The 19,808-nt window shown below is 35.3% G+C and overlaps 1 protein-coding gene across 3 annotated transcripts in view; it reads left to right on the top strand.

The window, feature by feature from the left end:
* Ccdc171 (coiled-coil domain containing 171) overlaps positions 1-19,808 on the top strand; it is a 397,216-nt gene that overhangs the window by 2,020 nt on the left and 375,388 nt on the right. The window contains exons 2-4 of one of the 3 annotated variants that reach the window (XM_058586353.1): positions 334-393; positions 10,244-10,401; positions 17,013-17,148. In XM_058586353.1, coding sequence (XP_058442336.1) covers positions 10,358-10,401; positions 17,013-17,148 — 180 coding nt within the window. In that variant the 5' untranslated portion in view covers positions 334-393; positions 10,244-10,357. The remainder of the gene's footprint in view (positions 1-333; positions 394-10,243; positions 10,402-17,012; positions 17,149-19,808) is intronic. The other 2 variants (XM_058586352.1, XM_046467410.2) reach the window with 2 other exon arrangements.

The following is a 19,808-nucleotide window of genomic DNA, read 5'->3' on the forward strand; positions in this document are numbered from 1 at the left end:
GATAAGTACATTGTGGATGAGCAACTGTGGGACTCACATGTAAAGTAGGAGAACTTGTTTCAAAAAAACTTGTTTCCGACACCTAGACTAGAATCTTTCTGGCTGGTACCTTGTAAGATGTCTTTGATCATTGGTCCCTTGACAACAATTGCCCTATTATCTATTAAAAAAAAAAAAAACCAAACTCTTTATTGAAGAATTATATGCATAAAGTCATCTGTTTTACTAGGAATGGTGAGAATAGTCCACCTCTATAATCAAGAGAAGATTCATCTATTAATACATTAACATAAAAACTGATTTAAACTTTGCTTTTGTTCATCACTGCTACAGGATGACCTGGTTTTGGCTCAAACCTGTGAAAATGCCATCTGGATTGAGAATCCACTGAAGGTTGGAGTCATCTTTTGTAGAGCTGGCTTCTTGTTGGTTTAGTTTGAATCTGGGAAAGAATGATTTGTGTTGGAGAAATGTGTAGCAGGGAGCAGAAGTACTTTCTTGATAAGTGAGGTCTCACATGCTCTCTGGCTGGGTCGAATCATGTTTTGAAGGTTGATAAGAGGGCACACAGCAGAGCTCCAGAATCAGCCAACCACTGACTCTGTCACTAGATTGTGACTTTGGGCAAGTGATTGAATATATTTTAGCTTTGGTTTCCTCAGGTATAAAGTAGGAATATTAATAGTGTCTTCCCCTTGGTGTTGGTATAGAATGAAATGAGATAATCTGTGTAAAATTTTTAGCACAGTGTTTGGAGAAGGGATTTTTCATAGTTGGAATGACAATAGGGAGTAACTTTGATGAATCCGACAATTTGTTCACAGATAATGATTGATTGAATATTTTCAAATGGAAAATAATTTTTAAAAGTTACACAGGTTAGGTGCAGTGGCACATGCCTATAATCTCAGTGACTTGGGAGGATAAGGCAGTAGGATTGCAAATTCAAAGCCAGCCTTAGCAACTTAGAGAGGCCCTAAGCAATTTATTGACTGTCTCACAATAAAAATTAAAAAGGGCCCAGAATGTGGCTTAGTGGTTAAGCCCCTGGGTTCAATCTCAAGTATTAAAAAAAAAAATAAAAAGTTACATAGAAGAGAAAGGCTGATGATAATTGCATGTTATAAGGAATTTTTAATTACTCATGTACTTTGGCCAAATTATTGTTTATTTTAACTTTGTGGTGTTTCACAGGTAAATTTTAAGTAAAGCTGGAACAAATCATGAGCACATTGCATTCTTTAACTTTGCTTCCTAGCCCATTGGTATTTTCATTACTGTTACTATCTATTGACTATCTTCATTATTCCTTTATTTTTTACTCTTTTGGAAGAAGAGAGAGATTTTATTGTACCTTTTTTGCCATGTTGAATAGCATGGAAATTCCATGAGAGTTTAATTTTAGTTATAGGTCTAACTTTGGCCTTTCATGGATTTCTTCCTAAAACAACATGGGGGTAGGCCCTTGCTCTCAGACGTCATCAGGAGCTAAGATTAAAGCTAGAAAGAGGTAGAAAATAATAGTTAGATAAAGGAGACTTTATTTTAGGATTTACTTATTTATTTTTGGTATTGGGGAATTGAACCCAAGGGTGCTTTACCATTGAGCCTCATCCCTAGCCCTTTATTTATTTTTTATTTTGAGACCAGGTCTTGCTAAGTACCCGAGTCTGGTCTTGAACTTGTGATCCTCCTGCCTCAGCCTCCCGAGTTGCAAGTTTTACTGGTATGTGCCATGATTCCCAGTTATTTAGTATTTTATAAATGATGAATTTATTTATGTTTTGTTGCTGAGGATTGAACTCAGGCCTCACAGATACTGAGCATGTGTTGTACCACTGAACTATACTTCCAGTATTGGTGAATTTTTAAAATTGAGATGTGATTCACAAAACATAAAATTTACCACTTTTTTAGTGGGATAGGGAGGGAGAGCATGGGAGGATGATTATTTCTAGATAGGGAAGAGAGGTGGGAGGAAAAGGGAGGGGGAAGGGAAATAGCAAGGATGGGGGAATGTGATGGTTATCATTATACAAAATATATGTAAGAAGATTTGAAGTTGGTGTCAACATACCTTATATACAGAGATATGAAAAATTGTGGTATATAGGCATAATTTGGTGTGAATATACTTTATATACAGTCATGAAAACTTGTGCAGTAAATGGGTAATAATGAGGGTAATACATTCCACTATTGTCATAATGTAAAAAAATAAGATAATTTCTATCAAAGTAAAAAAAAAATTACCACTTTTAAAAAATATTTATTTTTTTAGTTGTAGGTAGACACACAATATCTTTATTTCATTTTTATGTGATGCTGATGATTGAACCCAATGCCTCATCTGTGCTAGGCGAGTGTTCTACAACTGAGCCACAACCCCAGCCCAAAATTTGAAAATGTAGAATTCAGTGTTTTTAGCTTATTTCGTATAAAGTATAACCATTACCACTTTTCATCATCCCTCCAATTAAAACCTATTAGAAATCAGATGCAATTCCCCGTTTTCCTACCCTCAGGCAATCATGATCCTACTTTCAGTTTCTATGCATTTTATATTCTGGACATTTTATATTAGTCTAATCAAACCATATGTGGTTTTTGGTGTCTGGCTTCTAGCATGTTTTCAGCGTCCATGCATGTTGTGGCATATATCAGTAATTCCTTTTTTCAATTCCTTTCTTGAATAATATCCTATGTTGTATTTACACATTGATTAATAGGTGAACATTTGGATTATTTTCACTTTTGGTGATTATGAACATGAATATTTGTGTACAAGTTTCTTTAAAGTCCAGTAATTTATCTTTGAATGTGTCTTGGTATCAGTTGTGCTGGGTCAACCTTGTTAAATACTCAGTTTGCTTTTTCAAAATATAGATTAAGCTTTTTTTCTGTTTCAGGAAAGTTTTCTCTAATTTGTGTTTTTAGAATTCATTCTGCTCTTTTGCTTTGATTTTCTTATTCAAGGACTTCTTTTATCCTCATGTTGATTATTTGTCTACAATATTTGTCACTTTTGCCTGAATCCTTTTGATCTCTTTCTTTGTTTTTTAACTTAAGTTGTCTTCTTTTTTATTTCCTCAGTCTTTTAGGGCATTTTTCAGGTCATGTCTCTTTGCTCTTACATTTCTTCTGATTTAACCTTTATTCAAATGATATTTTACTTTAATTTCTAATTTCTGTCTTCTCATTTTTGAGTTTTCCTAATTCTGATTCATATTCTTTTATGTCTTCTGCCATTTGCTTAATGTCTTTTTTTTGGGGGGGTACTGGGGGTTGAACTCAGGGCACTTGACCACTGAGCCACATCTCCAGCCCTATTATGCTTCTTTATTTTATTTTTTTTTTAATATTTATTTTTCAGTTTTTGGCTGACACAACATCTTTGTTTGTATGTGGTGCTGAGGATGGAACCCGGGCCGCACGCATGCCAGGCGAGCGCGCTACCGCTTGAGCCACATCCCCAGCCCTCCAGCCCTATTATGTATTTTATTTAGAGGTAGGGTCTCACTGAGTTGCTTAGTGCCTTGCTAAATTGCTGAGGCTGGTTTTGAACTTGTGATCCTCCTGCCTCTGCCTCCCAAGCTGCTGGGATTACAAGTGTACATCACCTCTCCCGGCCCATTTGCTTAATGTCTTTAAGTTCATTTTGTAGTAGTAAGTTATAGTTTTTTATTTTTTAATAACTTTATTTATTTACTTTTTTATGTGGTGCTGTCAAACCCAGTGCTTCACCTGTGCTAGACAAGTGCTGTACCCTTGAGCTATAGCCCCAGACCCAAGTTATTACCTGTTTTTATTACCAAGTTTTTACCTGTTTCGTGGGGATGTCTTTCTGTCATGTTTCATTCGTGGGGATGTCTTTCTGTCATGCTTTCATTTATAGGATACTATTCTGCTCCTTAATCTTTTTTTCTTATGTCAACTTTGTATGGAATTTTTTTTTTTTTTTTAAAGAGAGAGTGAGAGAGACAGAGAGAGAGAGAGAGAGAGAGAGAGAGAGAGAGAGAATTTTAATATTTATTTCTTAGTTTTCGGCAGACACAACATCTTTGTTTGTATGTGGTGCTGAGGATCGAACCCGGGCCACACGCATGCCAGGCTAGCGGCGCTACCGCTTGAGCCACATCCCCAGCCCTTTGTATGGATTTTGACCACAATTCTTTCCTTATACTAATTTTTGTGGGAGATTAATTTACCTGAACTTTTGAGAATGACACAGGTTTATGAAGGCCTTTTTTTTTTTTTTTTTTTTTTTAGGAACTGGGTATTGAACACTGTAGTGGTGCTCTACCACTGAGCTACATCCCCAGCCCTTTTTTTAAAAAATTATTTTTTGTAGTACTGCGGATTGAATCCAAGAGCATTCTACCTCTGAGCTACATCCTCAGTTCTTTTTCTTTTTCTTTTTTAATTATAGTACAGTTTTTTTTTTTTTTTGGTATTTGTAGATAGACAGAATGCCTTTATCTTATTTTTTAACGTGGTGCTGAGGATCGAACCCAGTGCCTCACGCATGCTAGGCAAGCGCTCTAACATTGAGCTACAGCCTTTTTTAAAATTGTGTTTTCAGACATGTCTCATTAAATTGTTGAGGCTGGCCTCAATCTTGTGATCCTCCTGCCTTGCTCTCCTGAGTCTCTGGGATTATAAGTTAGAAAAGATTTTCTATTTCATAAAACTCTATTGTGAGTTTTTTTTTATATGTGTGTATGTTAAAAACTATGATGACTTGTTTTTTGAGATTTTCTGTTTCCTCCTCCAGTTTGGTCTTGGCCATCTCCTTACTTTGATTTTTTTCTCTGTCCTGTTCTACTTTCATTCTATCCTCAGCAGTTTTTCTTTAGTTTGAGCCCCTGGCTAGGAAGGGGAACTTGACAAATCAGTTTTGAGAGTTCATTGGGGCTGGGCTGTCCCAGCTCTTTCATGACTGTGTTAACCATATATATTGCAGGTACCTACTCTTGACATTGGCTGACCTCTCATTTTCATCTGTTGCTCTCAAATTGGCCTGCATTAAATATATATTGGCTCCTGGGGGTCCTGTCAGATGTGCCTTCTTATTTTCCTCAGCTTTCTTTTCTTTTCTTTTTTAAAATATTTATTTTTTTAGTTGTAGTTGGACACAATACCTTTATTTATTTATTTATTTTTATGTGATGCTGAGGATCAAACCCATGTCCTCGCACGTGCTAGGCGAGTTCTCTACCACTGAGCACTTCTCTACCACTGAGCACTTCTCTACCACTGAGCCACAACTCCAGCTCCCTCAGCTTTCTTTTCTATGGATACCATCACCGCTCCCTTGTAGCTATTGTGGCTTTTGATGGTTTGTCCTTCATTTTTATTTTCTAACTTTTTTTGGTAAGTGCTGACCATAATTGCTTGGTTTCTCTACTTAATTGCTTTAGATAGGATTTTTACAAAATCCCTCATTTATATTAATGAGGAAATTACACTACAGAAAAATAGACTTGATAAAAGACCCACATAGCCAGAGCTGATTTGAGAATTGATTTTCCTATTATATTTTTGTTTATTCAACTTTTTTTCCTTTTAACTTTGCATGGGCATTTTCAAATCATGTATATAGTTTTCTTTGATTAACACAAATGCAGTGGTTTAAAACAGCACACATTTGCTATTGCACAGTCTCTATGGGTCAAGGCCTACTCTTAACTGGTCTTCTGCTCAGGTCCTCACAAGGGTGCAATCAAGATGCTGGCTGGGCCGTGTTCTCAACTAGAGGCAGACTGGATAGAATCTGCTCAGATCTTTCATGTCTTTGACTTTATTTCCTTGCTACCATATACCTGAGGGATCTGACTATGTACTAGCTATTGGGTGGAGGACACCCTTAGGTCTAAGAGACTTTTTGCAGTCCTCTGCCGTGTGGCCCTCTGTATAGCCATTTCATAGCATGACAGTTTGCCTCTTTGAGGACAGCAAGAGATTGTCATTCAAGCTGCTAAGGGTCTTCATTTCCACCCCCTTCTGGGGATTGAACCCAGAGCCTTACGTGTCCCAGGCAACCACTCTATCATTGAACTATAACCCCTGCCCTTAAGAGGCTTATATAATGTATGGTAATCATGGGGGTGGCATAAAATTAAATCACAAGTTGATCACAGTAAATGGGAGGATTTATATTAGAGTAACACCAGGGATGAAGATGGTGGGGACTATTTGTTTATGATATTATCTGTATAAATGATCTGGAAATTGAAGAATACCATCCTGAGCTATAGATATCACTATCTGTGTAGATAAGACCATTCAGATTTGAAAATGATTAGATGCCAAAACAAACAATACATTAAAAATGATGAGTATTTTCAATTTAGTTTTATTGGAACAACTTTATTAAAATTTGATAAACTTCTGCACTTCTCTTCCCAAGATTAACTAAAAAGACATCATTAAGGCTATAATTATATACAATTCTTTTCTCTCTCTCTCTCTCTCTCTCTCTCTCTCTCTCTCTTTTTTTTTGGTGGTGCTAGGGATCAAATCCAGGACCTTGGGGATGCTAGACAAGCGCTCTACCACTGAGCTACATCCTCAGTCCATTTTAAGTTCTTTTCCTGCAAGGTAAATAGAGGTTTGTTGGTCCTTCTTGTGCCACATATGCATAAACATGTGTGCATTATGTGTGTGTATGTGTATTTAAGTTTTTTAAAAAATTTTTTACAAAAATAGATTTTAAATATATACTTTTTAACTTTGGACATTTCTCTTCAGTACAGTTAAGTCCATTTCTTTAAAGGTTCTAACTCTTCTTCCATTCCGTATTCAGTTCCCCAGAGTTCTGACTTTTGGAAGCATGGTGGTAAGACAAAAAGGTTTTGGGATTCAGTATCCCAGTGCTACCCCTTAATAGCTGACTAGTATTGCACAAGTCATTTAGCTTCTTTGGATCAGATAAGTTTCCTTAATTGAAGTAAGGATGATAAACCTGAGGTGATAACTTACAGGTAAACTTTGTGAATCATAAAGTTTCTTGCAGAAAGAATTTGGGCCTTAGAGTCAGACAGTTGTGAGTTGGGATTTTTGAACCTGTAAGTATGTGACATTTGTCAAGCTATTTCTAATCTTTGAGCCTTAGTTTTTTCCTTGAAAAATGGTACAATGTAGATTGTAGTGTTGTAGGGAGCAAAGTTCTAGATAAAAGTACCAAGTACAGTGCCTTGATACTGTAGTAAGGTGCTCAGTAGATTAATAATATTTGTTTGTATTTGTTATTTGTTTGTATATCACTATTCTCAAAGTTATTTGGTCCTGGAGAAATGGTGTCTTTTTTTGGTTGTTGTTTATTTTTTTGCAATATAGGGAGGCAACCCAACCCGGGGCCTCATACATGCTAGACAAATGCTCTACCACTGAATTATGTCCCCAGACCAGAAATAGGTTTTTATTCCTGGTCTTGTCCAAAATTCCTTTGTACTTGCCCTAGGCCAAACTATTGTACATCAGTATCTATTCTACATGAACTGTGAGATACATGAACCTCTGACTGTTTTAAAGAGCTTTTTGTGTCTATAGGAGTCATCAATTTTCAGCGCTATAGCTGAGACAGACTGCTTACTTGAATCCCTTTTCTTTCAGTGGTCTCTTCTGAGGCATGTTTAGTTGGAGCAATGATAGAACAGGTTGCCACCTTTTTCTCTCTTTTAAGTCTTTTGTATATATTTGCACACCCATAATTTCACTAAATAATTCTCTTATTACATTTTTTTTTCCCAGACCAGATGACCCCAAATATCATCTACTACCTTTCTTTATTGGATACTTCTGTTTTTCAGAGTTTGTATTCAGTAATAAAAACTGATAATGGGTGGTACTATGTAATTGTTGTATATATTTATCTATTTATTTTTCAATATATTTTGAGTTGTAGACACAATACCTTTATTTTATTTTATTTATTTTTATGTGGTGCTAAAGATACGAACCCAGTGCCTCGCATGTGCTAGGCAAGCACTCTATCACTGAGCTACAATCACAGTCCTGTATAAATGATTTAAATCTTAAATATATGAGGTTGATATAATTATCCCCTTTTTATTGTAGAGGAAACAGGTTCAAAGTATTTAAATGACTTGCCCAAGACCACATAGTTTAAGATACTTATTGGAATCCTAGTTTGATCTTTCTGAGTTTAAAACTCATGGTTTTTCTTTGGATATGGATTTATGGGAATACAAAAAGGTACTTGTGGGATGTTGATATTTGTATATGTTTGAACCAAGTGCACTATTATTATCTTTTGGTTTAAGATTGCTTAACACTGTAATAAAGTAGTTTTATATGGTTGACTGTATAATTTTTTTAAAAAATATTTTTAGTTGTATATGGACACAATACCTTTATTTATTTATGTATTTATGGTGCTGAGGATCAAATTCAGTGCCTCATATGTGCTAGGCAAGTGCTCTACCATTGAACTACAACCCTAGTCCTTGACTCTGTATAATTTGAAGTAGCTCCTATGGAAGAGAGTTTCAGAAAGTAGGCCAGAGTGCATGATAAATATTATTCTTTTTCCTTTTTCCTCCTTGGTCTCTTTGGCCTTTGAAAATTACTGTGGATTAATTATTAAAATAATTAAATTATTTAAAGATTAATTATGAAGGAAGATCTTTTGAATAGATTAGTAAAAAAAACAAACAACTTTTTCATAGTTATCTACATGATCAGGAGAGTTAATTTTTTTTTTTTTTGTACCAGGGATTGAACCCAGGGGTATTTAACTACTGAGCCACATCCCCAGCCCTTTTTTATATTTTATTTAGAGACAGAGTCTCACTGTGTTGCTGAAGGCCTCATTAAGTTGCTTTCTGAGGCTGGCTTTGAACTCATGATTTTCCTGCCTCAGATTTCTGAGTCACTGGAATTACGGGTGTGCACCACTGTACCTGGTAAGAGAGTTAATTTTTGTGTGTGTGGTACTAGGGATTGAACCTGGGAGTATTCTATTACTGAGCTACAGCCCTGTGTTTTTTGTTTTGAGGCAGGGTCTTTCTAAGTTCCTGAGGCTGACCTCAAATTTGGCAATCCTCCTGCCTTAACTTCCTGAATCACTGGAATGACAGGTGTGTGCCATCATACCTTGAAACAGAGTTAATTTAAAATTTTTGTTTTACTAGTGTTGCAGCCTTGCTAGTAGTAACTAGTTAAAAATAACTCTAGGTTTCTTGGGCTGGGGTTGTGGCTCAGTGGTAGAGCGTTTGCCTAGCATGTGTGAGGCACTGGGTTCGATTTTCAGCACCACATATAATAAATAAAGTCCATTGACAACTAAAAAAATATTTAAGAAAATAACTCTAGGTTTCTTTTCCAGGAGTTATTAAAGGCCAAGATACTTATTTAAAATTAAAAACAATTTTAAAAGTTAGGTCTGGGACTGTAGCTTAGTGGTAGAGTACTTGCCTAGCACTGTGTGAGGCCCTGGGTTCGATCCTCACCACCACATAAAAACAAAGAAATAGAATAAAGTATTATGAAAAAAAACCTTAAAATTAAAAAAAAATTAATTAATAATTTTTTTTTGAGATGGATGTTATGATATTGCTTAGCCTGGCCTTGAACTCAGGTCTCAAGTAATCCTACTGCTTTAGATACCTCAGTGCTGGGACTATATAAGTGCACGCCACCATACCCAGCTCAAAAGACATTTTTGAATTGTAAATTTGAGTGAACTTGAGTGAGTCAAAACTTTTCTGTTTGATTTCTCTTGAGAACTTTTGAATGAAAACCATCTGAAATTAAAAAAAAAAAAAAAGAAAATTACCATGGTATTTTTATTTGGGAGTACTTTGGCCTCTTTGGTTGCAACATTGAATTTTAAAAGTGTCTCATTTATGAGAAAGGCTTTGGGGACCCAAACATGCCCTTGAATTTTACTTTCTTTCAAATTGAATTTTATGCCCTAGAGTTAGGCTCTGTGTGTTCCTTTTCTGAGTTCAAGAGTAATTTGTCACTTGCTATAATTTTTCAGTTGAGAAATTAAAGCTAATCATTACCTTGTTCTCATAAGAAGGAACATTTTTTAAACATTTTGTCATTTTTGCTTCTAGTGCTTTTTAAAAGAAATAAAACATTACAACTTCTTAGAATTCCATATTTGTTATACAGTAATTTAAAAGTGAACAAATACCATAGATCAAAAGAAAAGTCACCCATACTCTCAGGATTCAATATAAAACTGCTGTTGTATTGTTTATTATATTAACAGACTTCGGTCCATCTAACCTGTAAGTCACAGACATCTTGGACAATTTCAGTCATCAATAAGGAGGTATATCATTAAGAAACAGTGGGGTATTTTGAAAGAGTTGGAAGACTTACCATGAGTTTAAACACTTCAAATAATGCCACTGGTGAGACCCAAAGGTAAGCCTCCAGTCTCTTTCTTTAGTTAAAAAATGCTTTTGTGTGTAAGGAACAGGGAGAATTTAAGTGGTTGGTGGAGCTAATTGTAAGAATGCTCATGGGATGATAAAGGAAGTAGAAGTTTCTTGGGACTGGAGGAGCAGGGATGATGCCTCATAAGGATAGTATTGGAGCTAGATAGTCTATGGGGACTGTTGTGTTCCTTTGTTAACTTGGACCATAAAAGTTCTTGTATCTAAACTTCCTGTTAGTCTTTATTCTTTTCCAGTACTCTAAGTCTTTTTCTTGTATTTCTGCTTATTTACATTTGTATTTGATCATGGCTTTGTTTTGCCGTGACATCTATGGGTCTCATTACTCTTCTTCATTGCTGCAGCTCTGCTTCATGGCTTAGGCTCCTGTTGCTAACTGCTCTTTTACTTGATATCTCTCAGTTTACATTTGAGGAAGAAGCATCTAATTGCTATGTTTCATCTTTTTTGTACCATGGATTTCTTTCTGCCTTTGGGTAAGGGGCTTGTATTTGGTTCATTCATCTCTGGTAGGTGAAGTGCATAATACAAAACTGGACCATTTAAGAGAGTAAAACTCTCTACCAGATGTAGTTTACAATAAAAAGTAAATGATCAGAACTTTTATAGTCACAGATCAGTAATATTTTGTGAATCTAAAACTAAAACATTTGAGGTTATATTTGTCTGTTGTATTCTGTTTTTAAAATAATGCATTTGAAGTGTATTTAAAAAAAGCATTGTGGGGGTAGAAAGTGGGTATTTCTTGCTCATACTTAGTTTAAGAAGGTATACATGTATATATGTATGCATGTAATCTAACCTCTTAGAGTTAACTACTCTAACATTTTGGTAAATATTTGTCCAGATTTTTAAAATGAAAATATCAGTGTTATATAAACCTATATTTTGGATTAAAATTATAGTATTTCATATTATTAGTATCATTCTTTTCAATTTGGAGAGGAACCATCAATAGACATCTGTTGTATTTTTTAATGGCTAAATTATTCTTCTTAATTTTAGAGTCCAAATGAAGTTATTTGAACTCTATTTACCACAGATCTACTTTATATATATATATGTAGATTTAACTTTCTGAACAACTCATATCAGTGGACTCATGCAGTATGTAGTTTTTGGGGTACATTCTTGAGGTCTGTTGTGTGGTAGCATATATTACTACTTTGTTTTGTTTTATTGGTGAACAATAATCCATTTTATGGATAGACTACATTTTGGTTACCTATTTACCAGTTGTTGGGCATTTGAGTTGTTTCCACTTTTTGGCTACTATGAATAATGTGGCTATAAATATTTGCAAATAAATCTTCTGTGTTGGCAAATATTTTTGCTTCTCTTTTGGGGTAATTTCTTAGGAGCAGCATTGCTCTATCATACAGTAAATTTATGCTGAAAATTTTAAGAAACTGCTAAATTATATTCTAAGGTGACTGGGCCATTATATATTCCCACTAGTAATATCTGAGAGTTTAAGTTTCTCTACATCTTTACCAACACTTGTTATTATCTAATTATAGATATCTTCTATAGCTGTAAAGTGGTATGTTATTATGGTCGTAATTTGAATTTTTTTAATGACTAATGATGCTAAACATCTTTGAATGTGCCCTTTGACCATTCATATATCTTCATTGGTGAAATGTCCTTTCAGATCTTTTGCCCGTTTTTAAATTGGGTCATTTTCTTATTAAGTTTTAAGATTTTTGGGGGTAATGGGAATTGAACCCACAGGTGCTTAACCACTGAGTCACATCCCCAGCCCTTTTTGTTTTTTATTTTGAGATAGGGTCTTGCTAAGTTGTATAGGGCCCCACCAAGTTGCTGAGGCTGGCTTTGAACTTGTGATCTTTCTGCCTCAGCCTCCTCAGTTGCTGGGATTATACAGGTATGAGACACCACACCTGAAACTTAATTTTTTAAAAATATATATTTTATTTTTAATTGATATAGCAGTGGGACATTTCAGTAATATCTTTGGATTTTTTAATATTTATTTTTTGGTTTTAGATGGACATAATACCTTTATTTATTTTTATGTGGTGCTGAGACTCAAACCCAGGACCCCAGATGTGCCAAGCGAGCACTCTTCCCCTGAGCCCTGAAACTTAATTCTTTATATAGTCTTTTTTTTTTTTTTTTTAAAGAGAGAGGGAGAGAGGGAGAGAGAGAGAGAGAGAGAGAGAAAATTTTTTAATATTTATTTTCTAGTTTTCGGTGGACACAACATCTTTGTTTGTATGTGGTGCTGAGGATCGAACCCGGGCCGCACGTATGCCAGGCGAGCGCGCTACCGCTTGAGCCACATCCCCAGCCCTCTTTATATAGTCTTGATACAAATATGTGATTTGCAAATTTCTTCTCCCATTTTGTGGCTTGACTTTTTCTTTTCTTTCTTTCCTTCCTTCCTTCCTTTCTTCCTTTCTTTTCTGGGATTGAATCCAGAGGAACTTAACAACTGAGCCACATCTTCAGCCTTTTTTTGTATTTTATTTTGGGTGTCATTTCAGCATATCCTTTCTTCCCTATCCTGGAAATCCCTTTGCTTTTTTCCTTTGTTGAATGCTTGTATTATCTCCATGGCTTTCTCAGTTTAGGTCCAAACAAATCCTTCATTAGCCTTCTGTGAAATCTCAGTTCATGGGAGGCAAATGCTTTGAAGCCTTGAGGATCTGAAAGATAGTCTTTCTTGTGGCCTTGTCTTTGCATGATAACTTTTTGGGCAAAAAATTCTAAGTTGGAAATTATTTTCCCTTGGAATTTTGACAGGCATTGAAACATTTTCTTCTAATTTCTGGTGTTTCTGTTGAGAAAGAATTATTTATTTATTTATTTTTTTTTTTGAGAGAGTGAGAGAGAGAGAATTTTTTTAATATTTATTTTTTAGTTTTCGGCAGACACAACATCTTTGTTTGTATGTGGTGCTGAGAATTGAACCCGGGCCGGGCGAGTGTGCTACCGCTTGAGCCACATCCCCAGCCCAAGAAAGAATTTTTTAAACCTTTATGTAAAACCCATTTATTTCTCTCTTGTATTTGGAGGAGCTCTTTTTTGGTCCCTTGTTTTCTGAAATTTGCATGCATTCATACTTCATGGGTTGAAACTCATATCCTTCAGAATTTAGATTTTAAAAAAAATTCTACTATTTAATAATTTCCTGCTATCCAGAGAGTAATAGTGGCTGTAAAGAGGATATATATAGCTGGGTGTAGTGGCACATGCCTGTAATCCTAGCAGCTTGGGAGGCTGAGGAAGGAAGATCTTGAGGTCAAAGCCAGCCCTCAGCAATGGCAAGGTGCTAAGCAACTCAGTGAGACCCTGTCTCTAAATAAAATACAAAATAGGGCTGGGGATGTGCCCCTGAGTTCAATCCCCAGTATTGCACCCCTCCCCCACCGAAAAATAGAGTTTATGTATCATGGAGCCAAGCTGCCAGAGTATGAATTCCACCCCTGTTCCTTGATAGCCTTGTGAATTTGGACAACCTCTCCGTGACTCAGTTTCCTTATCTGTACAGTAAGGGTTGTAATGGTACCTATCTAATGTGTTTGTTATGAAGATTAAGTAAGTTGTATGTGTAAAATGTTTAGCACAGTATTTGTAAAATAATAAGTGTTTTTGTTACAAATTTATATTTTCTCATTCTGTAACTCTTTTTTTAAAAAATATTAATTTTTTTTAGTTGTAGTTAGACACAATATATTTATTTTATTTATTTATTTTTATGTGGTGCCGAGGATTGAACCCAGGGCCTCGCATGTGCTAGGCAAGTGCTCTACCACTGAGCCACAATCTTGGCCCTGTAACTCTTTATTTAGGTTTTGAACCTGTTAGTCTTCTAATTTTTAATTTTTAAATATTTTCATCTCCCTTTATTGTTTTAAAGACTTTTCTTTTACATTTATTTATTTAGTTTTCCATTTCTGTTTGTTTTTATTTCCCAAGAGCTATATTTTTTCATCAGAATATTTCCTTTCTTATTGTAGCTATGGATGTGATTTTATGGTTGTTATAATCTTTTCCTGTTTTTATAAGGACATTACTTTTCATTTTTTTCCCTCTTTAAAGTTGTCTTCTTTCTACATAGTTTTTTTTTAAATAAATATTTTTAGTTATAGATGGACAAGGTACCTTTATTTCATTTATTTATTTTTATGTGGTGCTGAGTATTGAACCCAGTGCTTCACACCTGCTAGGCGAGTGCTCACCACTGAGCTACAGCCACAGCCCTATACATGGTTTTTGAGGGCTCCTTTCCGCTCACCTTATTTTTGATCTCTTTCAGATTTGATGAAACTTTTGGTTATCCTTGACTGACTATTCATATTTAAAAGTAGGGACTTACTCTAAAAGATGACTGGAAGCTTAGTGTGTGAGGCTTTGTGATTGTGGCATTCATTATAGGGTGATCTGGTTAAGTTGTTTTGCTGGTTGGCATCAGCATCTTTAGGGCTAGATTATCCAGGGAAGATACTTCCAAACTCTGCTTGGCTATCATTATTCTGGCAGACAAATAATATTAAATCTTATTCATTATAAGATGGTCCCGGACTTAGGATACTTTAACTTATGATTTACAGTGGTATAGAAATTATATACATTCAGCAGAAATCATATTTTGAATTCTGATCTCTTCCTATGCTAGCATATGTGGTACAATATTCTCTTGTAATTCCAAGCAATGGGGGCGGCCTGCAGCTCTCAGCCAGCCATGTAATCATGAGGGTAAATAACTGATTTAGTGTACTGTGTTGTTAAACTGTGATGTATGGTAGATTAGACGTATTAAATACATTTCAACTTAAGAATTTTCAATTTCAGTGGTTTTATTGGGATGTTATCCTAATGTAAGTTGAGAGGCATCTGTAATTTACTAAAGCCTGTTATTTTTTTAAATTTATATATGACAGTGGAATGCATAACAATTCTTATTACATATATAGAGCACAATTTTTCATATTTCTGGTTGTATACACAGTATATTCACACCAATTCGTGTCTTCATACCTGTACTTTGGATAATAATAATCATCACATTCCACCATCATTAATAACCCCATGCTCCCTTCCTTCCCCAACAACCCCTCTGCCTGATCTAGAGTTCGTCTATTCCTTCCATGGGAAGCCTCATATTTTTAGTAGGGAACCATTACCCCATTATATATAATGTTTTATAATCCAAGAACACTCTTTTTTTTCTACTTTTAAAAAATTGGTGCAATATAGTTGTACATATTGATGGGATTTGTTGTTACATATTCGTACATGCACACAATGTAACTATACAATTTGGCCAATATCAGTCCCCATCATTTCCCCCTACCCTCCCTGCCTCCCACTTCTTGGTCAAGGATCCTTTTTTTTTTTTTTTCCCCCTCTCCAGGGAATGAAACCTAGTGTTCTGCCAGACTGGGGAAGAGATAAGTACCCCGTTGTACGTGTGTGGAGTAGAAGATCCAAGGACCTAATTGTTTTATTTTGTTGTAAAACTTTCAAATAAGTTTCTTGTTTTCTGCTCTACTTCACCCCCATTTTTCAAAGTGTTAAAGTGACTTAGCTTGTTGGGGCTCTGATGCAAACACATTACTTTTTCCACTGCTTGCTTTGAATTTAACTTTCTTAAGTAAATCAGTTACATATCAACTTTATAGTTTCCAGTACTTCATTGATATTGTCTCATCTTCTGTGCTCTTTCTCCTGTGGGTTTCTACCTTTAAATTCTGTTTGCTATTACTTTATTTATTTTTCTTTCAGTAGGAAGAGAGTAAAGTGTTTTAGTCTGCCATTTTAAAGTAGACTAAGTCTATATTCTCTTATTTATGCCTTTTCTTTTGGTAATATATATTACACTTGTAGTAAATAAAATGAATCATTTAAAAAGATAAAAGAAATGGGCACTGTGGTGACACATGCCTGTAATTCCAGGCTGAGGAAGGAGGTTCACAAGTTCAAAGTCAGCCTCAACAGTATTGTGAGGCCCTAGGTAATTTAATGAGACCCTGGCTCAAAACAAAAAATAAAAAGGACTAGGGTTGTGGCTCATAGCCCCTGGGTTTAATATCTAGTACCAAAAAAGGAAAAAGATAAAGAAAGAACTCCGTTTTTTACAACTACCTAGCTTGTGATATGACTAGATGTGATATGATCATTTCTTTTTTCCTGTACTGGGAATTGAAACGAGAGCCTTGTACATGCTAGGCAAGCACTTTACCATCGAGGTACATCCCTAGCCCATTTTCTTATTTTCATTTTGAGAGGGTCTCCCTAAGTTGTCTAGGCAGCCTTCAGATTTACCATCTTCCTGCCTCAGCTTCTTGAGTAGCTGGGATTACAGGCATGTTCTACCATGCCCAATTAAATACCAGTCTTGAACAATGTAGTGTATGTCCAGAGGCCAATGGTTTGCTACAAGTGATATACTGCTTTGCATTTCTATCCAACTTTTGTAGTGGACATCTTTTACTAGATTGTAAATTTCTTTAAGTCAACAACCTAATCATGTATTTTTTGTTTTAAAATAAGTTATCAGAAATGTCAGAAATCCTGTGAAATATATTTTATTATGTTCTTATTTTGTAGGTTGAAGAATGCCTCACCAGAAGTAAAACAGATGCTTAAAAATGAAGCAGATTTGGATGTTACTGCTGATCTCAGAAAGAAACTCCATCGAGCTAAGAAAGAAAAATTAGAAATGACAACTAAGCACAATGCAGAGGTAGAATTTATTTTCCTCTCAAGTGATGTTAAAAGTTGAGTTTGAGGGGTTGGGATTGTGGCTCAGCGGTAGAATGCTCGCCTAGCAGTCACGGGGCCCTGGGTTTGATCCTCAGTACCACATAAAAATAAATGAATGAAATAAAGGTATTGTGTCCAACTACAACTAAAAAAACAAATATTAAAAAAAAAGTTGAGTTTGATATTTTAGATTTATATTACAAACTCCATGCTCAATATTCATCATTGTATCATTTTTATGTGTAAATGGAAATTATAATAAAGAAAACATAATTTTTATACAGTTGAATTACATAGTAATAATAAAATTTAATGAATTATGTTTGTTGTCTTAAATTTGTTTTTATTAATGGTTTGACTTGATCAAAAATTTGAATGTAGGGACTGGGGATGTGGCTCAAGCGGTAGCACGCTCGCCTGGCATGCGTGCGGCCAGGGTTCAATCCTCAGCACCACATACAAAGATGTTGTGTCTGCCGAAAACTAAAAAAATTAAAAATATTAAAAAAATTAAAAAAAAAAAATTGAATGTAATAGCTGGGGTTGTGGCTCAGTAGAGTGCTTACCTAGCATGTGTGAGACACTGGGTTGGGTCCTCAGCACCATATAAAAATAAATAAATAAAATAAAGGCATTGTGTCCATCTACAACTAAAAAAAAAATTAAAAATTTGAATGTGATAACTAAAGGATTTATAAATTAGACATTTTTGAAATCAAAATGTAGATTACTTTATGGCTTTAATCATGGAACTATCTCTTAAATTGGATTCCAGTATAGAATGTTTAATCATAGTGAAATTCATGTTATGAATTTCCGTTTTATTATGTAATTGTATCTTAGTGTTTTTGTATTTTAAGTTGTGCATTTGTATTTTAAGTTTTATGTGTATATACATTTACATTTCTAGGACAGTGGTTTTCTTACCCTTCTAAGATAATTCATGATTTATATGTTTATGTTGCTTCTGTGTTAGGTCTGTATATTTTATTCATTTTTTGTTGTTGTTGAGGTGCTGGGGGTAAAATACAGTACATGCTTGGCAAGTGTTGTATCACTCAGCTGTATCACCAATCTCAAATCTTATTCATTTTTGAAGCTCAGCATCAAAAGCCTAATGCAGTAGGAAGAATATCAAATTACACAAAAGATGAGACAATATCAATATCAATTATTCATTCCTGGCCTGTTCATTTGCAAGACATATGAGCTTGGGCTAGTTATTTATTCTGTGTATCAGGGATGTTATAAGGGTTGTACTGGCATTTTGACTTCATTAAATGATTGTAGTCTTCATGGTGGTGCATGACTATAATCTTAGCCACTCTGGAGGCTGAGGTAGTAGGAATGCAAGTTTGAGGCTGGCTTTGGCAATTCTGTGAGATCCTGTCTCAAAATAAAAAATAAAATGAGTGCTGGATGTGGTAGAGCATGCCTGTAATCCCAGCCACTCAGGAGGCTGAGGCAGGATGATCTCAAGTTCGAGCCCAGCCTGAGCAATTTAGCAAGGCCCTAAGCAACATAGTGAGACCCTGTCCCAAAATAAAAAGGCCTGCAGATGTGGCTCAGTGGTTAAGTACCCCTGGTTTCCATACCAATAAACATAACAAAACTAACAAATGGCCTGGGGAATTAGCTTAGTGTTAAAAGTGTCCTTGGGTTCAGTGTAGGCACCCCTACCCAAGATTGTAGGTCAACATTGAATTCAGTTTGTTTAATTGTTTTTGAATTCAGTTTTTAGTGACTCATCCAAGCATACTATTCAGGGATAGCTTATTAAATCTACAGCAATCATATAAATGTTCTCTATATTCTTACTAATAAAAAATTAGCCAGATTGTAATTTTTCTACTCTACAAGCTATTTTGTCTTAGAGTAGGCTCTGTATGTCTCCTCTTGCAGTTTACTGAGATATGAGTCAATCTGTGGTGATAAATAATAGTGGAGGTGGATCTTGTAAGTCTTCTCACAGGCAGCTGCTTCTGGTGTGGTCACTACCAAATCTTTAAGCAACAGAAGGCTGGTTACCTCAGTCAAAGAAGAGAGGCTATTTTTGTTGTAAGGGATATTCTGGAAATATGTGGGGTTAACAGGTTTTAGGCTTGTCTAATTCCAAAAGCTCTCTCAATCCATGTCCTTCCTTCCTATTTAGTGTCCAGCCAGTACTATCTTTTTTTTTTTTTAAATATTCTTTTAGATGTATGGACTTTTATTTCATTCATTTATTTATATGTGCTGCTGAGAATCAAACCCAGTGCCTCACACATGCTAGGCAGGTGTTCTACCACTAAGCCACAGCCTCAGCCCTCAGCCAAAACTATCTTAACAATAGAAACTTGTTAAGATTCTCCAGTAAACTTATGATTCTGCATTCTCCGTGGTTAGATTTTTAGTCTGGTCTTTAGCCTTGTCTGCGCTGGGGCTATAAGAAATAAGAGATTCTTTTAAAGTTATTGCAACAATTCTCTGGTTTTCTGACTCTTTAAAGCTGAGTTTCTGAAGCCCTGAGATTATCATTTTGTTTTTGTAAATTCTCTAGTATATTGAGATTTAGCCTCCCTACCTTTTAGGTCTTGGGGTAAACAATAAAGGTTGGTGGCCATTTACGTGTTCGCTCTCAGATTCCTACCAATAAAGGTT

The sequence above is a fragment of the Marmota monax genome, unplaced genomic scaffold (assembly GCF_021218885.2).
Source record: "Marmota monax isolate L192 unplaced genomic scaffold, Marmota_monax_Labrador192_F-V1.1 WCK01_AAM20220418_F8-fsc00033, whole genome shotgun sequence".
In the NCBI taxonomy this organism is placed as follows: domain Eukaryota; kingdom Metazoa; phylum Chordata; class Mammalia; order Rodentia; family Sciuridae; genus Marmota; species Marmota monax.